This window comes from Lepisosteus oculatus, chromosome 26 (genome assembly GCF_040954835.1).
Source record: "Lepisosteus oculatus isolate fLepOcu1 chromosome 26, fLepOcu1.hap2, whole genome shotgun sequence".
Lineage (NCBI taxonomy): Eukaryota > Metazoa > Chordata > Actinopteri > Semionotiformes > Lepisosteidae > Lepisosteus > Lepisosteus oculatus.
In genome coordinates, this window is record NC_090721.1 from 421,057 (window position 1) to 444,307 (window position 23,251).

Sequence of the window (23,251 nt, forward strand, 5' to 3'; positions counted from 1 at the left end):
AGCTCCTGGAAAACCAGGAACACAAACTACCCATAGTTAGCAATGGGGAAACATCTTTAAAGTAACTGCAGCAGGGTAGGGTGGCTGGGTTGGCTATGGGTTCAAGGAAAGGCAACTGGTCAGCTCTGTAGGCTAATATGCATACTTGCAAACTGAAACCAGTGTTCCCAGTTCTCCCACCATGGGGCTGAGAGCCTGGGGGATTAGCCCTTGCAGGTGGGCCCATGCCTGATCAAAATTGGCTCCACTAAATCAACAGAGCTAATGAGGTGAAAGGAATTAAATGGTAACGTGGTTTGGACAACTTGGACAGTAGTTTAGCTTACAGTGCAATTCAAAGACTATCAGGAGGTCCTATCCTCAAATCGCGAGAGTGATTCGTCACACAGGAAGCCGGTGGCCGCGGGCTTGTCAGAGCGCCACCACCTTGCGGAGGACGCTGAGAAAGGAGCCACAACAGAACAGAACACAACAACAATCTACACTTCAAATGCATAATCTTTATTAGGAATTTATTACAAGAAAGCCCCTCGCCCCACCCCCTCGCCTCCTTAAACCCATAAAAAAAATCACACCACCACAAGACTGCCGCATCCTGAGGACAAGAACAGAAACGAGGGCAGACAACAGCTGACACCCAGGTGGTAAAACTAAAGTCTGATCATCTTTTTTTTGCCTTTTAGATATTTTTTTACAAAATAAAAAAACCCATCTGGATCTGGCTTTAGGTAGCGAACAATCACAGACTTGTCAGGACAAGGCTCTGACAGGATCTCAGAAAAGCACAATTGTTTAAAAAAAAAAGGCTTTCGGATACAGAATCCAAGGGGTGCTGGTGTGTGGAGGGGGGGAGGCGGGACAGGAGCCCGACAGGAAGGTAGGATAAAAACTCAAGAGACGGTTTGGTTTTGGGGGGGGATGCTGACCGCTGGAAAAGAGGCAAATGAGGGAGCGAGGGTCGTGGATCGGCCTGAAATAGCACATTAGAGCAGCCTCTTCAGGTGAGGTTCTGTACAACACTGGAAAAGAGACCAACTGCTTTGATTTAAAACAAAAACACGTTCTCTGTACACCACTGTCCACTTCATTTGAAAAATAACCCAACACAGGAAGATATTTGCATACCTTAAAGCAGAGTATGCCACAAGAAATCCTTTTCTGGGGGGGGGGAATATATATATTTTAAAAACACATACCGAGTTGCAATACGTAAAAAAACAGCGGCCAGTGCGTATCTTTCTCCTGTCTCGGTGTGCTGGTGTCAGGCCTGGGCTGGTGATTCTGCAGACTCGAGCAAGGACAGGAGGAGGACCGATTCCAGAATGAGACCAGAGTCCCTTTGCAGATGACAGCACTCCAAGGTGAAGCACAGTAGACCACCAGCGACACCCACTGGTTACATAAAGACTTGCAAGAACCTCACACTGGGCAATCACACTAGAAGGGTAAACAGAACCTGGGCAAGGTAGAAATCAGTGAATAGCAAACGGCTCTGATCTTGGACAAGTCTTTATGACGCTGTTGGGACTGAACTAAAGGAATATCCAGTGTGCCCAACCTGCAGACCTGAACAGCAAGTCACTGCATTTTCCATTGCAAGAACACTAAGAAAACTACAGTCTGAATCCAGTATATGTGTAAAATCAGTTTGGATTCATTTTTGCGTAATACAGTTGGATAAATCAGAGTAGGTTTATTTATAGACATGAAAAAAATTGTCTGGTACTTTCATTTGTGAACAAAACTGGCAAAATGCACCATGGTCCCTGTGCCAACTTCTACAGCCAAGGGTTGAGAAGGAAGACTGCCAACTGTGCAGGAATTAACCCTGCTGATCTTCAGATTGGAACACTTATAGGTCAATTTCCACAGGTCGACTCCTGCTGCCCAGGTCTGAAAGAGTTTGCTGGTTTCACATAGCTTGAGAGGATAGCCAAAGGCAAAAACATCCAAGTTTCACCATGTTGTTCTGAAAGGTACTTGGCATGAATATACAACCCCAAAGTAAGAGATGCTGCCAATACACCGGTATGGCTTTCTCTTATTAACCAGTTTACCAAACTTGAATCATTGCTGGAATATGAAATAAAATCAACCCCCCAGGGAACACTGTTAACAATCTTTCTTCAAAAAGGTCATGATTGCACTACTTATCAACAAGTGTTCAATTTCAGCAATATCGCAGCCCTTTAAAAAAACCTGATCTCCGGTTTCTAGACTATACCTCGGCACTGTTAACACACCACAGTGCGGGAAAAGGCTGTGGGCAATTAAGAGGTTGGCTAGGTTTACAAACATCACTGGGTGTTGAAGTAGCTACATTCCTTCTACCCATCTAGACGACACCATCTGCACATCAAACATATCTGCAGTTAGAGATCAGGGCCCAGCCAAAAAGAAAACGGGACCTGTCTGCCTTCTGCAAAGTCCAAACATCATGTTTCTACTCCGATGGGGCAGATCACTGTTTTGTTTGAATACTGGGCCAGAGATCAAAATTGCAAGTTTCGCAAACAAGCACAGCTTTGCAAGGCCCAGACTTCAGGGGAGGTTCAGCAAGCATTTTTCAGAGAAATAAGCGACTTATTTCAATAGGGGAAAAATGTTTATTTCAACAGTTTGGCTTGACTGCATAAACTAAGTTTTCAACATAATAATAAAAAAACTTGTGCTTTTCACACCTCTTAGTAAATTCAAGTGCTGCTCTCTCCAGATAAGTAGCTCAAAAGATCCTTTCAGGGCAGTCTGGAAACTTGCTGGGGGACAATGAATAGAAATCTACATATGAAAGAATAAAATAGCAATACACATATACACAGATCATTCAACCTTAAGAAAGACTTGCCAAAGAGCGTATATAGAAGACCCTATTAGACATTGCACTCCAAAACTATACTCCTCCCCACCTTTTTAAACAAATGCATATTTTTCTACCGGTGCTGCTGTTAACACTGAGTAGCTAGTGGAGTCCAGAGGGTGGTGTTTTCTCCTTGCAGCAGGGCAGCTCCAGCAGCAAATTAACCTCGACTCTCCTGTTTCAGAGCTCCATGCTCATGTCTCGCCACATTCCTGTAGCCGCTGTGACAGCTCAGAAACTCTGCACCTCACGCATGATAGGAGGAGGAAGGCTGTTCTTAATTCTGCGTGGCATCCCTGGATAAACGGAGGACAGTCGTTTCTTCTGTCGAATCCTGCTCTGTTGCTTTCAGCACAGCATCTGTGTTCAGAAGATCTGCGGTCCAGAAGCAGTCACCTGTCATCCTTTTTTTTTGCTTCGGTTGTACCTCTTGCTAAATACGGCTTCATTTACAAAACTGAAGTTAAAACGCCTGCCTCCATCACGCTGCACGGAAAGATGATGAAGCATCACATGAAGAGACTGGGGCTGTGCTGGAACTCTCATCCCCGCGGGCGGCACTTTCTTTTAGGGTGGCACCCTTCAATCATCGGGGTTCAGCACGAGATAATCCAAAGATTATCCCCCCCCCCCGACATGAAGGGAGAGCTTTAGGAGTAGAGGGGTAAAACCTCAATAAGGGAAAATAAAATCTACATTTATCACCCCACCTGCTCCTGTACTGCACTTGAGCCCAGAAGAGCAATCACAGCTGGAGCCAGGAGACTGGCCGCCGACGCTGGGAGTCTCGCGTGGCAAATAAAAATAAAGAGTACCATAGTTCCTCACAGCTGCTAATATCACTCTTTCCTCGCAGCTGTTTAACCCGGCACCCCCTCCAGCAGCTCCCTCCCACCCCTCTCCGTGCTCCGCAACAAAGACATCAACCCCAGGAACCGGCCGACCGACACAGAGAAGCCAAATCACAAGCAGTTCAGCTTTAATCTTTATGTCACTGAATCTCAGGTGGGGGAAAGACCTGTACGAGTCCTTTTACGAGACCTTAGGTGTCCTTTTTGAAGAGTTCTCTTTTCCTTCTGGTCGAAAAACAAGTCACCCATAAACAGGCTATGAATATAAATCTTTTCCAAAATATGAACATAAGAAAACGAAAAAACAACTGACAATCCAGTCAGGTAGCCATGGGTGTAAATTCTGAATCAATAAGGGAAGAATTTGGAAAAACAAAATGTAAATATAAGATGTCAAAATAACGAGAACAGACCCTCCCCTCCCCCTGGGCACTGACTTTCACACAGTGCGTTTCTGCCGTTTGGAATGTCGCTGACTGCCTCTGTCCTCATCGCTGCTGTCTCCCTGAGCGCCCCGTTTGCCATACCGAGTTCTCCGGCTCTCCTGCTCCTCCTCCTCCTCCCCGCTGCCCTCCTCCTCCTCCTCCTCGTCGTCCTGCTCCAGCTTGCTGCTCCTCCTGGCCGCCGCCCTGCGCCACCTGCTGCCCTCCTGTTCGCTGTCACTATCCTGCTCCCTGTAATCCTTCCTGCCGGAGGTGGCGGCTGCACGCTGGCTCTTCCTCCTCCCCACACAGGCCTCCTCCTCCTCCTCGCTCTCCTCCTCGCTGGCCTTGCGCCTGCTCTGCCTCGCCTTCCTCCCGCTCTCCTCGCCTTCCCCTCTGTCGGCTCTGCTGTGCTTGCTGTGGCGCGCCCGGCGCCCGAGCTCCGCCTCGGCCTCCGCCTCGCTCTCCTGCTCCTCGCCCTGGGCGGGGTCGCGGCCGCCCCTCTTGCGCGGCCGGCGGCGCAGGTAGCTGAGCCCCGGGAGGAGCTTGTGCAGCAGGTCTGTGAAGCACTGCTCCGTCTTGGCCAGGCAGGACAGGACCGTGCTGCCAGGCTGGTTGTACTCCTCGGCGTTCGAGAAGACCAGCTTCATGTCCTCCAGGAAGTCGCTGCCATTGCGGTACTGCCCAGCGGCACACTTGCGCAGCATGGTCTGGAAGTCCATGGGCTGAGAGATCACATCCAGATAGTCCTCCGCCTCCTCGGGAGACACTGGCTCTCTGGGGGCGCAAGGAGAGAAGGACAGCACCCATCACTCTCACTGCCACACCTGGCCAACCGGCTTTTGGAACATGAGTGGAAACCACACCTCTCAGAAATTGGCCCATCTGGGATGCTTACTACAAATCATTTTTTAAATGCTATTTCTATAAATAAAATGCAAAAACAAACCAGCAAACGTGCTGGAGGCTTGATTAGGTTATTGGGGTGAAGGAATGCCAGTCAGATGGGTTGATCAATACTGTGCGTGTAAAGCAAAGCATTAAGTTCAATCAAAACAAAATTAAGAGCAACTAACCTAGTGAGGCATCACCTGGTCAAAAATAAAAATCAGAAGTCCTAAAAATAACACACCTGAAGGGCCAGCTGTAGCGAAACTTGACCAGTTTACAGAGGATCTCCTCACACTTCTCCAGCTCCAGGGCCTGTCTGCTGATGCCCTGCCTGGAGCTCTGGCGCACCTGGAGGGGGAGAGAGGGGACACACATCAGCAGGGACCAGCTATCAGCATGGAGCAGCTGCTATAAGAGTGCTGTAGCAACTCGCCATCAAGAAACTGACACGCCCTCTGTAACGGAGAATCATTCATACTGATACACATGAAGAACAGCAGGCACTATTGTTTTATCCAGAAATGTCTCCATCATTTCTATTCCTATCCTCCTATTTCAAAGTCATGCTGTAACAAGCCGCACATCATACACATCCAGGAAAACCACCTTTTCTCAGCCTTTTCCAGGCTGTGTCCCGTTACTTTGTGCAGACTCCATTTTTTGTAGAATTTGGAATTTGTTATTCCAGTTGGAGCATTCAGAAATATTCCAACCATGTTCACCAGTGCATTAAGGTCAGAAGTCATTAACGAAACGATTTTAAAATCAGTGTACCAGTGTGTTGGCTCATCTTAATTGACCATTTCTGCAAATTGTGCTGGCTCCTTTAAACCTGGCTTTATAAATGGACAAGAGAAACCGCCAAGAACACATCAGCTAAGATTCCTACACATAAAGAGCCTCTCGTCTCCTGTTCGCTCTGGGTCTCGGTCCCAGGGAGAAGGTCACTGCACAGAGACTCTCCGATACACCCCGTCCCTGCTCTCTCTCCCCGGCGGACTGCAAGGGGTGTCGGATGCCAGCTCAGCCCAGGAGGCAGCAGGCAGGCACATAGCTGGCATTCTGACGCTTAATGAGACCAGAGCTGTGCCAGCGCCACACCGACTCCACTCCACACGCGCCCGCTCCGAACAAGCCCTGGGTCATCTGGTAATCAGGAGACAAAGTGCGCGGGGCCTCTAATGAAGATGCCGCAGATACTTGGCAAGCGGCTGCACCCTGGGCCTGCGGGAGAGAAGGGGGAGCCAGCGGGCACCGCCAGCAGGACCTCCGCCTGGCGACGCGTGTGCAGCAGGCGAGCCGCTCTGATGAAAGCAGGACAGGCGCCACCTGCTCGCGGACGAGGGAGGGAGGGAGGGGGGGCCGCTAAGCCAGGCCCTTTCCCCCGTGAAGCTCAGCGCTGACTCGTCTGGGCAGTGGCAGCGTGCCTGGCGTGAGGTTCGAGGGGGGGAAGAGTGAAAAACAAGCCATGCCGGCCCCAGGAGGCAGGTGCTCACCAGCTCGTCGATGTCGGCCGGGCTGCTGAGCCCCTTCTGCCGGCCGCTGCGGGGGGACGGCTTCTTCGTGGCCGCGGCCTTGCCGCCCTGCTTCAGGCGCGGACACTGCTTGCCCTTGGCGGCCTTCCGAGACCTCACTGCAAAACACACAGGCAGGCGTCAGGCCAGCACGCACCTGCGCACACACGGCCCGTCTTCACTTCCTTGAAAACACAAACTGCTATTTGCCTCCGCCTTTTCTCCTTCTTTTTCTTCCAGCTGTTCAGAAGTTCAGGGTTAGAAATAATGGTCAATTTAAAAAAAAGCTAGAACGCACGGAGGTTAAGTGTTCGGTTGAGGTCCTAACACACTGAAATTCCCAAGGCACTCTTCAGAAGAGCAGGGATTCGAAAACCGGTACCCTGGCAAGCTCAGCTACTGTTTCTAAATGTCATCCCTCTATTTCAAGCGGCTCAGTAATTTCTAAATTCTTAACTTCATGTGTACACATAGGGTGGAATAACAGAGCTTGATCCTACCTCTAAATCACAAGAGAGTAAACCCCCAGGGTATCACCCATCTGACACTTTCTTTCAAAAGCCTTTCATGTCTGCAAGTCCCAGGTCTCCAGTCAGGCAAGCCCAAGGCTGTGGCACCAAACATGCATCAACACTTCTTATAGCTCGTCAAGTAAAAATGCCAATTTAGGATATGGTGTGGGCCAGTGGATAAAGAACAGAGCAGATGGGTAGAAGGCTCATTAATCTGAGGGGTAGGCAGCAGAACACAGTCTATCACAGTGGGATGAGCAGTAGTGTGAAAAAAGAGGGCAGCATGACTCAGTGTTCCTGGAAAACGCCCACGTTTGGCAACAAGAACTTCACTTGACCGCGTGGTAAAGCTTGGGCATTCAGAGATCCGAGAAGCGGTGTGACGCACACTCATCTGATGAGAAAAGACATGGTTTGAATTTGACGATGTAAGATGGAAAAAAGGGGCGAACTTCCGAACACACACTGCAACCATTCCCTATCCCCCTGCACAAGACATTTGCAGTCAACTGTTTCAGTCTTCATGGCTCGCACCTCTGCACGCTTTTAAGGCCACTCCCCTTACATGACATCATCCCCCTCCTGTATCAGGCCCCTCCCCCTGAAGCACCACTGACCTAGTGAGGGGCGGGGCCTGTCACAGATCAGTCCCAGCGCGACAGCAGACTTTTGTCCACATGTCAAGACTGCTCGTCATTGCTTTACGAGGAGCTCAGCCTGCTCGGCAGTCATGGAGGCCTCTTTTGTTTCATTAGCGCCCCAGATCTTCTGGCGAGCTGAGAGGGGGGCTGGGGGAAAACTGCTCTCCCCCAGCAGCAGTCCGTTTATCAGCCTCCTAATTCGGCTGTCACTCCAGTGACACCAGAGAGGCCGCAGAACTGAAAATAACCCTCAAAAAGCTTGTGGGGGAGGGGAGGAGAACTGAATTTTCACAAAGCATGGACAAAAACCTCTCTCTGTTGAACTTGTATGAAACTATTAGGCTAAGTGCTCAATTCTGAGGAAAAACGGAGGGGTTGCACTCTGGCTAAGGATCTGCGCCTGTGGCTAGAAGGTTGCCGGTTCAAATCCCACAGCCGGCAGAGGAATCCTACTCCGTTGGGCTCCTGAGCAAGGCCCTTAACCCCAACTGCTCCAGGGGCGCCGTACAATGGCTGACCCTGCGCTCTGACCCCAAGCTTCTCTCCCCGTCTGTGTGTCTGTTGGGGTATGCGAAAAGACAAACTCCTAATGCAAGAAATTGTATATGGCTAATAAAGTGATCTTATCTTATCTAAACTGTTTGAAAAGAAAGAGTACGTACAGCTCAGTCCAATGGGCCGGTCTTCATCATCTGACACCTCCTCTTCCTCGTCCTCTTCCTCCTCATTATCCTCCTCCTCCTCTTCATCTTCCTCCTCGGTCTCTTCATTGTAATTTCTAACACATGGCAGAAGCAAGAAAGAAAGAAAACAGGAAGGAAAAGCATCAGTGGCCTGAAAACAAGGTGGCGACCAGCAGAGCAGGAGCCTGCGGAGGCGGCAGCAGAGCCAGTGCCGTAGCCTCCCAAGGAAAACACTCCGTCAATCTCAACAACACGCAGAGCCCTGCAGCTCCTCAGAACGTCACGGGCTCTGATCGAATAAGGATGAGGAAAACTAATCTGTACATCTGGTCCTGAAATGAGGGGTCTGAGACACACATTCTGCCTGTCAGTAAACAGATCACCAGTGTCCTGCAGGTTAACAGAGGGAAGTCGGTGTCTTTCTCGATTCCTTACTAGTGAGACTACGCTGCCTGGTGCTCAGCCAGCACTGCCCTGAAGCCCAAGATCAACAGTGCAGTGCAGAGGTGCCTACCTGCCCCGGGAGCAGCGCCGCGCCATGGCGGGCTGGCAGGCTGGGCACAGCCACTCTCCATCGGGGATGGAGTACAGGGCGGGCCGGAGGCAGAACAGGTGGAAGGCCTTGTTGCACTCGTCACACAGGATCAGCTTATCATCCTCACCTGGGGGAGAGAACAGGCTGGGTGAGCTCTTGTCACAGCAGTTAGAGCAAGCACTCCCTGGCACCCAAAGTTCCCCCTCTCCCAGCCTCCACCGTGCCCAGCAGCCCAGTGCTGCCAGCAGGGGGAACATGGCGATGGCCGACACAGCGGCCACAGGAACACAGTCAAACAGACCCTCCCTGGCGCTGGATCGTTTAGTGAGAGCAAATTTCCTGGTTCTGAGAACATCTAATAACGAATGTAAATACCATCATACAAACGATAAATGATGGAATTACAAGTGGCGCTGAATAAGAAAACTCCAACGGACTGAATAACCTGACACATGGTAATAAGGTTTGCTCCCAGACGCAACGAGTATTCCTTTTTAAGAACAATTCCACCGATGGGGCAGTATTCCAGGGATGGATCCTCTGCTTTCCCTGCAGGCTCCTCAGAGTGGAGTTAAGTGGTCTCGAGATCTGCAGTCCCTGGCTTGCTGTCTAAAATACCTTGTTTCTTTGCTCCTTTCTCAGGACGCCCTCTTCCTCCTACTCTAACTGCAGCGGGCCGGTCTAGTACACAGGGCTCCAGGTGCACTACAGCCTCCCTGACACTAAACCTCAGTCTATGGATACTGCGCGGCGCTGAGCTCCTGGCGAGCGAGGGCTGGGCTGGAGACTTCCGACACCCTGAAGAAAAGGCACTGAAAGGGGTAAAGGCAGCAAAACCTCTGGAAGCATCACAGATCAAACACCTACAGCAGCACATACAAGTTACTGGGAAACACTGGTCATACAGGACAGCAAGACTTTACAACTGAGCCCATGGAGGCTGATGCACTGTTTTAATAAGATAGAAGTCAACTGAAAAAGCACCCGCTGTTCTCTGTGCTCCATTACACAAGGAACTGCCATTCCTTTGCCAATTTAGAAATACTGCACTCTCACAGCTTCAAAGGCCTTGTGGTTTCTCTCCATCAATACTGTTGAGTCGTAGTGTATTGCTCAAGTGACCAGGTTACTAACGAGGCTGGGTAAAGTCCAGCACACGGGAGACATGCCGGTAGGGCTATCACAACAAGCATACAAAGAGAGCGTCTCGATATGAATCTGGCACACAGGACAGAATCAATCACTGGGATTCAGACAACTTTCACCTGGCAGAAAGCAATCCCCTTCTCTGGGTGTGCGAAACAGAGAAACGAGCTCCTCAGACAACCCTCTTACCTTTCCGGCGGCAGACCTTGCAGCGAGCGTTCTCCGCCGACATGTCCCACTTGATGCAGGCGTCCAGCATGCCCAGGAGCACGTGCACCCGAGAGAAGGTCTGGGCCTCGCGGATCATGGTCTTCCACTTCTCCACAGCGGTGGCCACCTGCAGCGCGGACAGAGACAGGAGCGCACTCGCTTAGAGACACAGCACTGCTCCGGCCAGCAGGAGGCGCTCCGCACTGGAGCAAGCTTGTTCAAGGTGGCAGAACAGAAACAGCCCCACAGAATTCAAGACTATTTCAAATGCGAAAACACAAGTCTGAAATGAAGCATGCAAAATGATTGACATTTTGCTCTATGTAGTCTCTAAGAACGCAACCACATTAAATTACATACAACTGAAACTTTTAAAGAATGTACTTGCTTTGGATTCCCCGTTGTCTGACGTGCAAGATCTGTACACTATTCTTGGGCTCAACACTGGCTCTCCTGCTCTGGAGCGGGACCGTGCTGCTGAAGCTGAAGCCCTCGGGCCAGCTGGGCGGGCACCCCTGTGCCTGCTGTGCGCTGAGCCGCGAGGCGACGGGTCACTCACCCTGGCCTCCTCGGCCAGCCTCTTCTCCTCGTCCACCTCCTCCGCCTTGCTGCTCTCCTCCCCGCCCTGCTTCCTCTTCTTCTTCTGCTTGGGGGCCATGAAGCCCTGCAGGAACTTCTTGATGACACTCGCCTGCAGGGTGATGATGCACTCCCCGAAGTCCTTGAGGTTTTCCAAGGAACGCACCTGGAGTTGGGGGGTCGAGGGAATGTCAGCGACACACGGCAGTCAGACCTCAGTCCACCCCAGGACCGCCTGAACATTCAATCCATGCAATCTGTAAGACGGCATCTGGATGGCATATCTTAGCAGAAATATGTAAAAGTTTATTCCACACCGAAAAGAGAAGAAAGGAAACAACGTTTCGGCTGTGGAGACTTCTTCGGGAGTGAACCACTCTCAGGCTGTTTCTAACGAAACTGTCCCCCCAGGGGGAGTATCCCCGAATACTCCCGGGCAGCCCCCCACCGCCCCCGGCTCACCCTCTCCTCGAACTCGCTGGTGTCGTCCATGTACCCCAGGCCGCCCTTCTGCAGTCGCGAGGCCACCTCGATGATGTCGCTGCGCAGGAACTTGAGCAGCTCGTGGTGCCCGTCGCACGTCTTCAGGCCCAGGTTGGGCCGGCGCGCCAGGTAGATGGAGTGCACGACCTCCTGGTACCTGGCGGACGGGAGGCGCGGGCAGAGACGGGTATTCGGTCAGTCGCACACCCCTGTGCCCTGACCACTCCCCCGGCGGCAGCACCTCAACAGAGATGTGCTGTTCAACTGCCCGACAGCTTGAAATCAAATCAAACCGGACTCGAACACACGCGGGGTTTCAGTTTTTATCATTTGCTTTATAATTCACAAAGAAGCCCACCACACATGCCAACCACAATGCTTGTGAACACAACCGATACATAACAATTAAATTCTCTTTATCCCCATAATCAAAATGTTTACTGTTAATTTCAAACTCGGCATTTATTAATACTTTCTTTGCAGCAAGTTATGGTCTTTGAAAACATCATATTATATCCATCGCTAAAGAAAAACCAGAAAAAATTGCATTTTTTTAAAATAAAACTGACCAGAAAGTGAACCGACCTAAATTATAAAGAACTGCACATCCCTAGCGAGCCAGCCCAGAACCGGCAGCACGACACGCTATCCTGTCGGGGAAAGAGACCGCCGCCCGGGCACACCTGCGGGACTCACCTGGCCTGCAGCTGGCTCTTGAGCTCACTCTCCCTCACGCCCTGAGGATGCAGGCTGTCGATTAACTCGTCCAGCTCCCGCTGCGTGTCGCACAGGAACCTGGGAGAGAGGGAGACCATCTCAACACTGACCACACGAGCACAACGCCCACCGGCACTCAGGCAGTACAGAACAGGGACATGGCTTGAGGACATTCTAGCACATTCCTGGTTTGACCACATCTGGAATCTAGGAAATTCATTGCCAGTCATGCTTCTCTCCTGCATGGTCCCTGGCCTAGCCAAATGCTGAAAACAACAGGAAAATCTTGACTTCCAAACAAATTAACGAGTACCGAGGCATGGCATTTATTTTCATCACGCCCAGCATGCCAGCTGTCACAGAGGAGATGGACTCCTCTTATGGCACCTCGTCACCTAGCAACCTCAAGCAGACCGTCAAGGAAATTCGTTCTCAACTAGCACCTCCCCGAAGCGCTAAGTGCTCTTAAAGGAGCAACGTTAACCATATCCTTAACAGTTACGCATGAGATCGGACTTTCTGAATGTGTCACATTTCTTTATACTTAATTTTTTCTGTTTTTTCATTACAGGTATAAAAATAAGAATCTCTAGAGAGCTGAAAATGGATAATAGTTTTTACATTTTTAGCATTTCATATATTTAAAGGCATTTATAATATTGCCCTGATAATGCCTTCAACTACAGCAGGAGAACTTTGTAACACATCAAGTAGGTGGTAAATCTGGTAAACTCAAGAAGGTGTAAACTGTAAGAGGATCCTCCCTGTATGTTCCTTTCCCAGTGTGTGCTTTCCTTCAACACTAGCTGAAACCAGGAAAGGAAAGCTAGGCCATCTTGTTGTCTGAGCAACTCAAATGGTAAGCGCCGTACCAGAGGTTCTGCCCCTGCTTGGGAACGGTCGTCTCTATGCAGGTTTCAGGATTCGCCAGCGCCCCCTGCTGGCCAGCTTCGCTCAAGGTGCTCTCCGTGCCGTCTTCCTCCTCTTTTTCAACTGCAACGATTAACAAAGCAGGTTAAACTCACATGGCGGTCCAGAGGCTGAAATCAAGTTCCGTTTTGAGCTGTTCCTCTGAGTAGGTCTGACAGCATCTTGAAAGCTCAGAATTCAAAACTGCATGAAACAAAAGAATACTGGCCTGCAAGGTGAGCTGGGGTTTAATGTGAAGACCACAGCAGGAGCCAGACACAGAACTCATTTAGAGGAAGATTGGCCCTTCTATATAAGTGGCAGTTAGAACGCTGCGCATGAGGATCACCGCTCACCCTCGCCCTCGGTGTCCAGCTCCTCCTTCTTCACCTCCTCGGGGGGAAGTGTGAAGCTGTACTCGATGCTGTCGTGCACCCAGCCCTTCTCGATGTACAGACCTGGCACCACATCGGAGAACAGCCAATACCTGCCGCACAGCAGAACACAAGCATTGTGTACACCGCAGCGCTCGAGAGACGGGGTCCAACACACCTGACATCCTCGCTCCCTGCCAGGCGCACTAAGGCCACAGCTGAGCACTCGCTCCTGATCTCAGCGCTACCTGCTGCATTTGAAAACTTTCAAATTCGGGAAAGCAGACTTTGAATGAGTTTAAAAAATACAAAGGCCTTAACAGTAGCTTAATTTAGCTTAAGACAGATGTTTAATTTCAGAAATTGCAAATGTAGCGCACTGATCCCAGGTGTTTTATTTCCCCATTTAAAAACAATTACCAGAGCTTTTTCAATTTGACAAGCTCTGATGAGCAGAACTCCCTGTTGTCATCATGATACGTTTTAACAACATTCAGAGCTGAAACTGGACAGGTATTAGTTGTAAAAGTACTGCGCACACTTGGCAATAGTGAACAGCACTCCAGCTTCAAGCAGAGATGAGCAGTGACAGAAGCACAAGACGGAAGGTGGAGGGGCCCACTGACCTGTTGTGGTTGCGGTCAGTGCCCAGCGGGAGGCGCCGCATCACAAGCTTGGCTTTGGTGATGCCCTCCTGGAAGGCTCTCTCCGCTGCGGCCTTCTGCTTTCGGATCCTCTCCTCCTCGGCCTCCTTCTCCATTCTCTCTGTGTAGACAAGGCAGTCAGCCGAGCGCCTGCTCGCTCTCATGAACCCCTAGAGCCCAGACATCCTCCTGTCAGCCTGGAACAGGGACTGCAGAGCCCTGCGTGTCCACAGCCTGCTCTTGATCTCAAACAAGTGGACTACAAAACACAAACTAGCCAGTGCCGGCTCAGGCTCTTTGTTAACTGCTGGACACCACACAGGTCAGATCCCCCTGTACACAAGCCAGCGAAGCTCAGCAGGACTCCCCATCCAGCCCTGCACCCCTCCCCCCAGAGCCCGTCTCCTTACCCCGGTTCTGCCTCTCCTGCTCCTCCTTCTCCTTTTTAGCCTGGATGGCCATCAGCCGCCGGCTCTTCACCGTGCTGATCATGTCCTCCGGCTCGGGCTCGGCAGGCGGAGGCTCGGCTTTCCCTTTGCCAGCCTCTTTCTTTTCGGAGGTCTGGCTTTTCTTCTTCTCCGGCTTCGCCGCGGAGGAGACCGGGGTGGCGCTGCCTCCGCCCTCGACCTTCACCCAGCCCTCGGCCGCCCCCTTGGCCTCCATCTGTTCCTTGCGCCGCTGCTTCTCGGCCCTCTTGCGGTCGTTCACCTCCTTGAGCGTCGCCAGCCGCTCCTTCCACAGCTCCGCCGAGTGCTGCTGCATGGCCTCCATGTGGTCCTCCACCGAGTAGGTCATGAGGATGCGGTGGCACAGCGCCACCAGCAGGCTGACCTTCTCCTGGGACGTCAGCTCGAAGACCTCCGCCGTCTCCAGCTTCTCCAGGAACTCGTTGCTCACCACGTCGTCGAAGCCCCCCAGGGCCCACTCCTCCGAGCCCTGAGCGCTTTCTTCTTGGGCGTCCCAGGGGCGCAGGCAGAGGCGGACCAGCTCGGACACGGAGTGCAGGGTGAGGGGGATCTCTGAGAGGACCATGTCCAGCTCGCTGTAGCCCTCAGCCAGCTCGTCCTGCAGCAGCGTCTGCAGCAGGATCACCAGCACGCGGTTCAGGTATAGGAAGCCTCCTTTGTCTGCTACCAGGGCCTCCATGAGGGCCATGGCGGTAATGGGGTACTGATCGTCGGGCATCAGCAGGCCGGAGTAGCAGCTGAGGAAGTCGGCCACCATGGCCACGTCTCCGAAGAGGGCGTTGGGCAGGCCCTCAGGCATGTCCACCAGCTTGAAGTTGGGGAGGCTTTTCCCGGTGAGCTCCTGGTCCTCGTAGCGCCGCAGCTTCTCCCTCCGCTCCAGCATCTCCTTCTCGCGCCGCTCCTTGGCCCTTTCCCGCAGCTTCTCCTTGATCTCCTCCCGCTTCTTGCGCAGCACGTCCTGCTTCTCCTCCTCGCTCATGGCGGCCCAGCGCCTCTTGTGCTCCAGGAGCTCCCAGCGCTTCTGGACGAGGTCCCTCAGCTCCTCGGGCAGCCGGCCGCGGTCCTCGGGGGACAGGACTTTGGCTGCCTTGGAGATGAGGCTGGACAGCGCGCTCTTCTTGTCCTCCTTGCCCTTGTTTTCCTTGTAGTACCGCAGGAGGTGGAGGGCCATAGGCGGCAGGGGCTTCCCCAGCTTGGGCGTCCCCCCTGCAGAGCTTTTGGGCCTTTTCTGCGGGCTGCGTGACGGACTGCTCTTTGTCATGTCCAGAAGGGTCATCTGCTTCATCTTGGGCTTCTTGGCTCCCTTCCCTTCTTTCTTGGATGCCTTCTGGCCATTAAGGACCTTGGCTCCACTCTTCTTGCTCTTCGCCTGCTTGCCATCCTTCGGCTTCTTCTCTCGGGGCTTCTTGTTCGTCTTGGAGCCTTTCTTGCCACCCATGCTCAAGCTGGAGCCCAACTTGTTCACGATGATCACCTCGTCCAGGTTCTCCTCCTCCCCATCCGAGCTCGGTTTCTTGGGGGTCCCTGAGTTCTTCACCTTCAGAGGAGAGCCATTCACCTTCTTCATCTGGAGGCAGGGGAGAAAGAGCAAGAAACAAACACAAGCTCTTGTAATTCAGTCTCAAGGTGAAGTCTATTCTGTCTATATTCTGTAGAGGAATGGCTATATGGCCATGGACTCGTGTTACTTGTAACAAGAACTACATTTTAGTTTTCAATAAAATTAATTCCACACCTGGACTTACTTAAACAGTAGTTCTTAATCAGCTGAAGAGGTGACCTACAAAACCACTGCAGAGTGGCCATTAAACAAGGGCATTAAAATTTAAGTAATTGTTTGTTGATGTTTTCACACTCCGCCTCTCAACAGAAGCCGGAGGAACAGTCAGCCTCACCTGCACATGACTCCACAGTGTGGGGCTTAGGGGGGGAGCGAGTGGGTTTTTTTTCCTCTTCTTCTTCTCTTTGTCTCCTTTCTCCTTCAGCACGTCCGAGTCTCCTCCTGACTCGGCTGTTTTGAGCTTCTTGGAGGGCTTCCTGTCTGGGGAGCTCAAACTCTTACGCTTGGTTGAGGGATTGTGGGTCATATACTGCCAGGGGAAAAAGGAAGACAAAGTCAAGGACGTTGCAGAACAGACAAGGGTCAATGAATCTGGCATTTTCCAAAACACAAACACTGCTTGTGACCGACGGTACTGTGCTCCGTAAACCTGCGGTACAGTCATTTAGCGTGGGTAAACACCTTGTATGGATCCAGCAGGAAGTCGCTGAACTTGCTGGGCAGAGAGTATTTCTTCACCAGCTCGTCCTCCACCACCCAGGGGGCGCTCTCCCCTGTGCCCAGGCGCAGGGCGTTGTGTCGGATGAAGTATCGCATGATCTCCTTGTTGGGGGGTCGCTCCGTGCGGAAAAGGCTGTCAGCAGGGACATTGCTGATGACCTGCAGAACGACAAGGATCTCAAGATCACGGGTCTCCAGAAGAGCCTTGAAAGGTCTTCACATGCAGGGGCGAAAGTATCACGGAGCGTCACAGGGACGGGACAGCTTTGGCACTTCTTACATCCTTTGTTTTTTGTAGGAAATCAGCCTGCAAAACTACTGCAACTGAATTTGATACCTCTGATTTGTTTACTTTCATCTACTTACCAGATATTGTTATAAAAACAGCTAAGCACCAGGTGGATCAGAGACTCACAAAACAACACGTCCACAAATGAGAATCTGTAAAAATGGAGCTGCACTGGTAAAGAGTGGTAAAATGTATTGCACTGACAAGCACAATAATTAAACCTGTCTTACAGTTTAGTTTCAATTCTACAGGCGAAGACTATCATGACTATGGTGGTCCGCCCCAGCCAGCCAGCCTCATCCCTCACCTTGTCTTCAGTGATCAGCCTGACATCGTACTTGTGTGGCAGGAACTTTGGCATGACCCACTTCTTCTTCTCCTCCTTCAGGCTGGTGGGAAGCTTTCTGGGGGAGCGACGGGCCCGGTCACCTAACGGGGACAGAGGACACACAACACTCGAGCTGACACGATATCCTGCTTCTTTCAAGAAATGCTTGGATGAAAACCTTAGATCAACAAGCGACTAATCACAAAATGGTCCGGAAGACCTCTTTTGAAACTTATGTTCCTTTGGAACACGTACAGAGGCTCTCTCTCCTGTTCTCCTCCTCCTTGCCCGGCGGCTCCTTCGTCTGGTTCTCCTGGCTGGAGTTCTCCTTGTCACTAGAGGGCGAGTCGCAGGCACCCTCCAGCTTCTTCTCCGCGGAGTCCTCCTCCGGCTTCTCCAGAGGGTGCACCTTCACCACCTTCACCCGCAGGCTCCTGTCCTTCCCCACCTGGGGGCACAGAGACCGCGAGGCATCAAACACCCAGCCGGCTGAGCGTTACAGGGACACATGTGGCAAAAGGGGTGGATCTTCTCGCTTCACTAAGGACTTTGCCTCCCAGAACGAGAGGGGATCACTGGGACACCTGCTGCCAGCTTGGTGGTCAGACTCAAGCTTACCAGGAAGTCGCACTCCTCGTCCACTGCGTACTTGGTGAGGATTTCCACCCAGGCCTGGTCAACCAGCTTGTCCAGAGAGATGGTGTTGTGATGGACCATCTCCAGAACCGGTTTCTCGAACCAGGGGGGGTACTCCTCCTTGAGCCTGCCGAGCACAGACAGCAAAGCAAGAGATGAGCGTCGGAGCCTCTCGGACCTGAAGGCAGCTGACTGCCCTCGGAAATGTTTAAAAACACAACAGTCAACATGGCTAGTCGGTGACGAAGAAACATTTAAAATAGGAAATGGCTCGGGTGTGACAAATCCCTGCCCTTAATCCCGGTCCCACTGGGCAAGACGCTGAGTCAACGTCTGGCTGGAACACGCTTTGGACACACAGACACACCCCGGCTGGGACCTGAGCTCCCGACAGGTGTGTCACCCCCTGCCCCCGCCCAAGGGCCAGCGGTGTCAGCACAGAGCCACGCTCTCCCTGCCAGCCAGAGGATCTCGCAAAGTCACCCGGCTGCAGACTCCAGCCCAACAAGGAGCAGAGCAACACAAGAGTCAGGCCTGCCTGGAAACCAGCCATCAAGGGGACTTGATAAAGGTAATGTTTTATTTCAGATTCACTTCTCTACTTGAGTTGCCTTATTTTGGGGCTGTCATTACATAATGGCTGCTGCACATTACCCAGGTAGGAGCTGACAATCTGGATAATTTTGGTCCCCCACCTAAAAATGAAGCGCACTGGGATTCTTTAGAAAGAAAATATAGAAGCAATTGTTTAATTATTCTTTTAGAACTAAACTTTACCAGGCCATATGTGTACGAGTGCCTCTGGCCCTGTTAAGTCTCTACCACGTTAGACTGTCAGATATGGTGCTCTTGATATAAAACATGTAAAGAAACAAGACTGGATTTGATACTTGTATAAAAAGGATGCTGTTTAAGTTGAAGTTACTGGAGAATAACCACTAATATAGCCAAGACACTAGGTAAAGCAAATTAATCTTTAGAAACCCCACGAGGTTCCCCTACATATGATCCAGTAACCCCACTTTCTTACTATAACCACCCATTCTGTTTCCAGTTTAACAGATTTAATACACAAGATCCCAGGCTATAGCCAGACTGCACAGCTCTGCCCGCAGTGCTCTTCTTTGTGCTGAGGGACAGTGACCTGAGAGCACAGCTCCGTGCAGCGGAGGCTGAAGGAAAGGTTACTCACAGCTCGGTCACCTCCTGCTCCTCCTCCCAGGCCTCCTTGTGAGTGAGCTGGTTGCTGCCAGTGCTCTTGCACGTCCAGATGCGCTCGCTGTACCTCTGCAGGCGCGCCTCGTACTCCCTGTGCGCACAAGAGCTCAGGAAAACAGCTGGAGAGCACGACACCTTCAGATCAGACCCACTGCACTCCAGAGTCCGTCCTCATGGCAGCGATTGTGTGGGTCACATTCGACCGCAGAAATGTCCGCAGCAGAACGGATTTCAAGCCTCAAGTTTACACAAACCCCGAGCTCAGTTTCTAACTGCTTTATCCAATTCAGGTCACGGCGAGCCAGAGCCTAACCCGGCAAGCAACAGGTGCAAGGCAGGTCACACCTCGGACTGGACGCCAGTCCATCACAGCCGGTGCTTAGATGCTCCCCAGAAACGTATACTGTACAATATAAAACAGAACTGCTACCACTATGCATTTCTAACTATAAAACATAACCCCATGGATAACATTTGCAAAAGATAGAAATCTCGAGTAATCCTACACCCTCCTCCCCCATACTGGAGGAAGTGCACGGTTTCAGAGGGACGGGTGACAACACAGGCCAAGCAGCGTGGGGGAGTGGACTCCAGACCAGGAGGTTGCGGGTTCAAATCCCAGGAGAGGTGTCACTCTTTCTCTAGTTAAAACCCTGCTGCTTAGAAAGGTAACTGCCCAGGCCATCTAGGAAAATGAGAATTAACGTATCTGGCTCAATGATTTAGAAAAGAGGAACAAAAAGGACAGACGTCAAAGATTTTTTCCCCTGTTTGAAAATGAGTACTTTTAAGTACTGGAACAATACATGGGTGTGGACGCAACTCAGGACAACAGCGCAGCGTGACTTCACAGCGGCAGGCGCTACATGAGCAGGAGAGAATGCTGCATTTAAAGCTTATTCCAGATATTCAATAGTGAAAGATTAATGAATTCAAAACAATAAGCGTACATTAATTTTTATATCTGATAGGTAGAACTTCTACCATAAGAACCTAGAGCTCATGAAATCAAACACTGGTGTCAGCTATGAATAATGAAACTATTACAAGGTGTCAGATTCAGTTCCTGAGTTTACAGCGAGTTTACCCGAAATCACAATTCCACAGTCCAGAGCGTTATTTTGCAGCATTAGTGCAACACATATAACCAAGCCTGAGGTGTTTTACTGGTGACTGTACTAGTAGGTCAATTTTCTGAGTAATCAGGCTTAAAAGCCTAAAAAAGAAACATTCTATGTCTAAGAAAATAAGATTTTTCCGCCGGCCGCGATCACCCTCCAGAGAGCAGATCCCACCGACGAGCCGCTTCGCACAAGGTCACGGGGCCAGGCCCAGCACAGCAATGACACCCGGGCCTGGGGCCAGCGGAGCTCTGCACCCCTCCATCACCCACACAATCGCCACACAGCGCAGCTTTCCACCCGGCAAGAGACACAGGGTGCAGCACCCCCCCAGCCGGCGGGGCACCAGGCTGAGGCGCAACAGGGGGCACAGCTCCAGCCCGGGAGAACAACTGCCCACCCAGGCTCTGGAGTCGCCACCCTGCCCACGGTCACCCCTCTCTCCCCCAGCGCCAGCGGGCAGGGTCAGCACAGCCACTGAGCAGCTGGCGTGCCAGTCAGTGCCCCCGGTGACACCACGCCGCTCACCCCGGGACTGGGGCACATGCACACCGACACGAAAGGGAAACCAGCCGGTGGCTCCTGATCGCTGGAGCTGCGAGACATGATCAATGACTCCCGGGGGTCGGGATTTTGTGAAACACTCCAAACACCGTGTCACGGAGTGGGGCTGAGGATAGGCTGGCTGCTGTCCGCCCCCGCCTGTGAACACCATCACGGATGTGATCGGAGGAGTCTGCGAGCCGGACTCCCCCACCTGCCCGGACAGCCGACCGTGTGAAACCTCTTCCGACTCCAGCAGCGAGGCGCACACGTCAGTGCCAAGAGGAGACTGCAATCGCCGGACGCATCAGAGCGACTCTGCCACCGCCTGCGATCCCAGAATAAAACGCCGCCAATCTGCCAATAACGCCCGCAGCCGAGCTTCACGCCTCAGCTGTGCGCCGAGGAAACGGCCGGGCGGCCCCGCCGCGGCGCCTGTCAGCGCTGTCAGCCCGCCGCCCTGCGCGCCTCACCGGGCAACTTCCTTTGTCTCAGCCGAGACGCGCACATGTGCAACCCCGCCGCAAACGAGCACATGTTGAGCCACACAGTCAAAACCCGGACCCCCCCCCACCCCCGGCCAGCCAGCGAGACCCCGATCGGAACAAAAGCCGGCGCGAAGAGCGGAGGCGGCGGGGGAGCCCTGTTGTTGTCGGCGGACAAAGAGGCTCAGCGGCCGGGGAGGAGCTCCCGGACCCCGGGCACGGATCAAGCACACCCGGCGCCGGCCGCTGCGGACAGGCCCGGGGCGGGCAAGGGAAGGATACTCTTTGTTCCTGAAGGCCTCCTTCGTGTGCTCGATGGTGTAGACCAGCTCCTCGGGGCCTGGCGGCTCCGCCAGCGGCTTCACCAGCGGGTAGGGCTTCCGGCCCAGCAGCGGTGCCATCGGGCCGGCGACAGGAGCGCGGACGGGCGACGAAAGAAGCTCCTCGGCTCAGGCAGCTGTCCGAAATCCCGCACAGAGAGCGGGGAGGCCCTTCGCATGAAGTCCAGACTGCAGGATCACACAGCGGCTCCGGGGACCCCGCGCGTAGGGCATGCAGGAGGCTCGGCTCGCCCGGCGCCACGGTCACACACCGGCTCCCCCGCCGGCTCGCCGGCCCGTCTGCGGCTGGCTGGCTGGCTCAGGCAGCCGGCGCCGGCATCCTCCTGGTCTGCGCGGGGATGGGGAGCGGCGATGGAGCCCGGGCCGGGAAATGTGATTGGCCTCCTGGCCGCGGAGATCCCGCTGTGTGCGGCTGAGGATGGAGACGGGCTCTCCCGGAGACAGGGACGCAGACGGGGGTCTGTCGCGCCTTCTCCCGGCTCGCTTCTCGCCGCAGGACAACACCGCTCTCTGGCGCTCCCGGCTCGCCGTTCACCTGACGTGCAGGGGGAAGGTGAGCGACAATAAAGCAGGTGCGAAAACAAACAACAGGGTGAAATCCTTATTGAAAAATGGCGGGAGATCCGACTCCGCCGGCAACCCCAAAAAAACTCCGTTACCCCGGCAGCAGGCTCGGCTTGATCCCGCCCCCGTGTCCCTTCCTGCTCATTGGCTGCCCACGCCGTCTCGAGCACGGCCGCGCCGGCCCATTGGCGCTCCTGCTGTCCATTAAGTGCAGCCACGCCCCCCCGCAGCCCTCCCCCGTCCCCGAGGAGGATGTGGTGTTAGGTTGAAGCGCAGGGTTAAAGGTCAAGCGGTGGCATAAAATAAATAAATCAATAAATTGCCTCGCTCTGTTTTGTTTAATTGTGCCGAGCGGCAATTCTATTCGCTCCCCTCCGTTATGAGTGATTTTTGGTGGTTGTTTTCGTGAATATTCCGCGACGGTGTCCGGGCGGTTTCGAAAGTAGGTCTGGCTGCGCCATTATGCGCGGATCCGCAGGCTGGCGCTCGGTAACAAAGCGCAGCGCTGCGAGCGCTTAGAGACGGACGGGGGCAGAGAAATGGTCACATCCCAGCCTGCAGCTGCAGCGTATTTGGACTAAGGGAGAGAAAACGATTATTATCATCCATTGTTGTTTATTAAACACCGCTGTTAGATACTTTTGTGTATTCGAGACACTTCTATTTAACAGTAGTTTCTGCGTATGTAACAGCTTTGCTGGATCTTCGGTTACTTACTTTCAGTTTATTTTTTGACGATAGGCCTGCATTTTATTATTGTAAAGTGGAAAGATAGAATTAAGTCCAAGTTTAATGCATCGTCCCGCGCCATGCAGACGGCTATTAAAAGTAATTATTTGACTGACACTAGTCTAATCCAAAGCAAATGGCGTGTGTAACATCTTTTACGCAGCCTGAGAGCCGAGCCTACAGCCTTGCCGTTTCCAGTCCAGACCCCTGACTTCCCAGTGCTATCTCAGTGCCGAGGGTGTGGTGATTTGGATGGATAGCCCTGGAATGAGATTCCCCTA

The 23,251-nt window shown here is 52.5% G+C and overlaps 1 protein-coding gene across 2 annotated transcripts; it reads right to left on the bottom strand.

Annotated features, from left to right (window-relative positions):
* Positions 1-796: 796 nt before the first annotated feature.
* baz1b (bromodomain adjacent to zinc finger domain, 1B) lies at positions 797-22,688 on the bottom strand. Of its 2 annotated transcripts, XM_015367760.2 has the most exons (21): positions 21,619-22,688; positions 19,162-19,278; positions 17,952-18,096; positions 17,589-17,781; positions 17,313-17,434; positions 16,678-16,875; positions 16,331-16,525; positions 14,379-16,002; positions 13,951-14,089; positions 13,307-13,437; positions 12,914-13,034; positions 12,021-12,119; positions 11,304-11,481; positions 10,822-11,007; positions 10,242-10,389; positions 9,525-9,704; positions 8,886-9,033; positions 8,351-8,466; positions 6,518-6,654; positions 5,263-5,369; positions 797-4,907 (listed from the first exon to the last, which is right to left on the bottom strand). In XM_015367760.2, the coding sequence occupies exons 1-21, from the start codon at positions 21,735-21,737 to the stop codon at positions 4,148-4,150; spliced, it is 5,163 nt and encodes a 1,720-aa protein (XP_015223246.2). In that variant the 5' UTR covers positions 21,738-22,688; the 3' UTR covers positions 797-4,147. The 2 variants fall into 2 exon arrangements, with proteins under 2 accessions (XP_015223246.2, XP_015223247.2); XM_015367761.2 differs by lacking the exon at positions 9,525-9,704 and having other exon boundaries at positions 21,619-22,687.
* Positions 22,689-23,251: the final 563 nt, after the last annotated feature.

What these genes read in the sequence shown, in the direction of transcription:
- baz1b (XM_015367760.2), bottom strand. Translation starts at nt 21,737, where the DNA reads ATGGCACCGCTGCTGGGCCGGAAGCCCTACCCGCTGGTGAAGCCGCTG. An exon ending in CACTGTGGAGTCATGTGCAG is followed by an intron (nt 16,003 to 16,330) that starts GTGAGGCTGACT and finishes CCCTGCCTCCAG; the next exon opens with ATGAAGAAGGTGAATGGCTC. An exon ending in AAGCAGGGGCAGAACCTCTG is followed by an intron (nt 12,120 to 12,913) that starts GTACGGCGCTTA and finishes CCTCTCTCCCAG; the next exon opens with GTTCCTGTGCGACACGCAGC.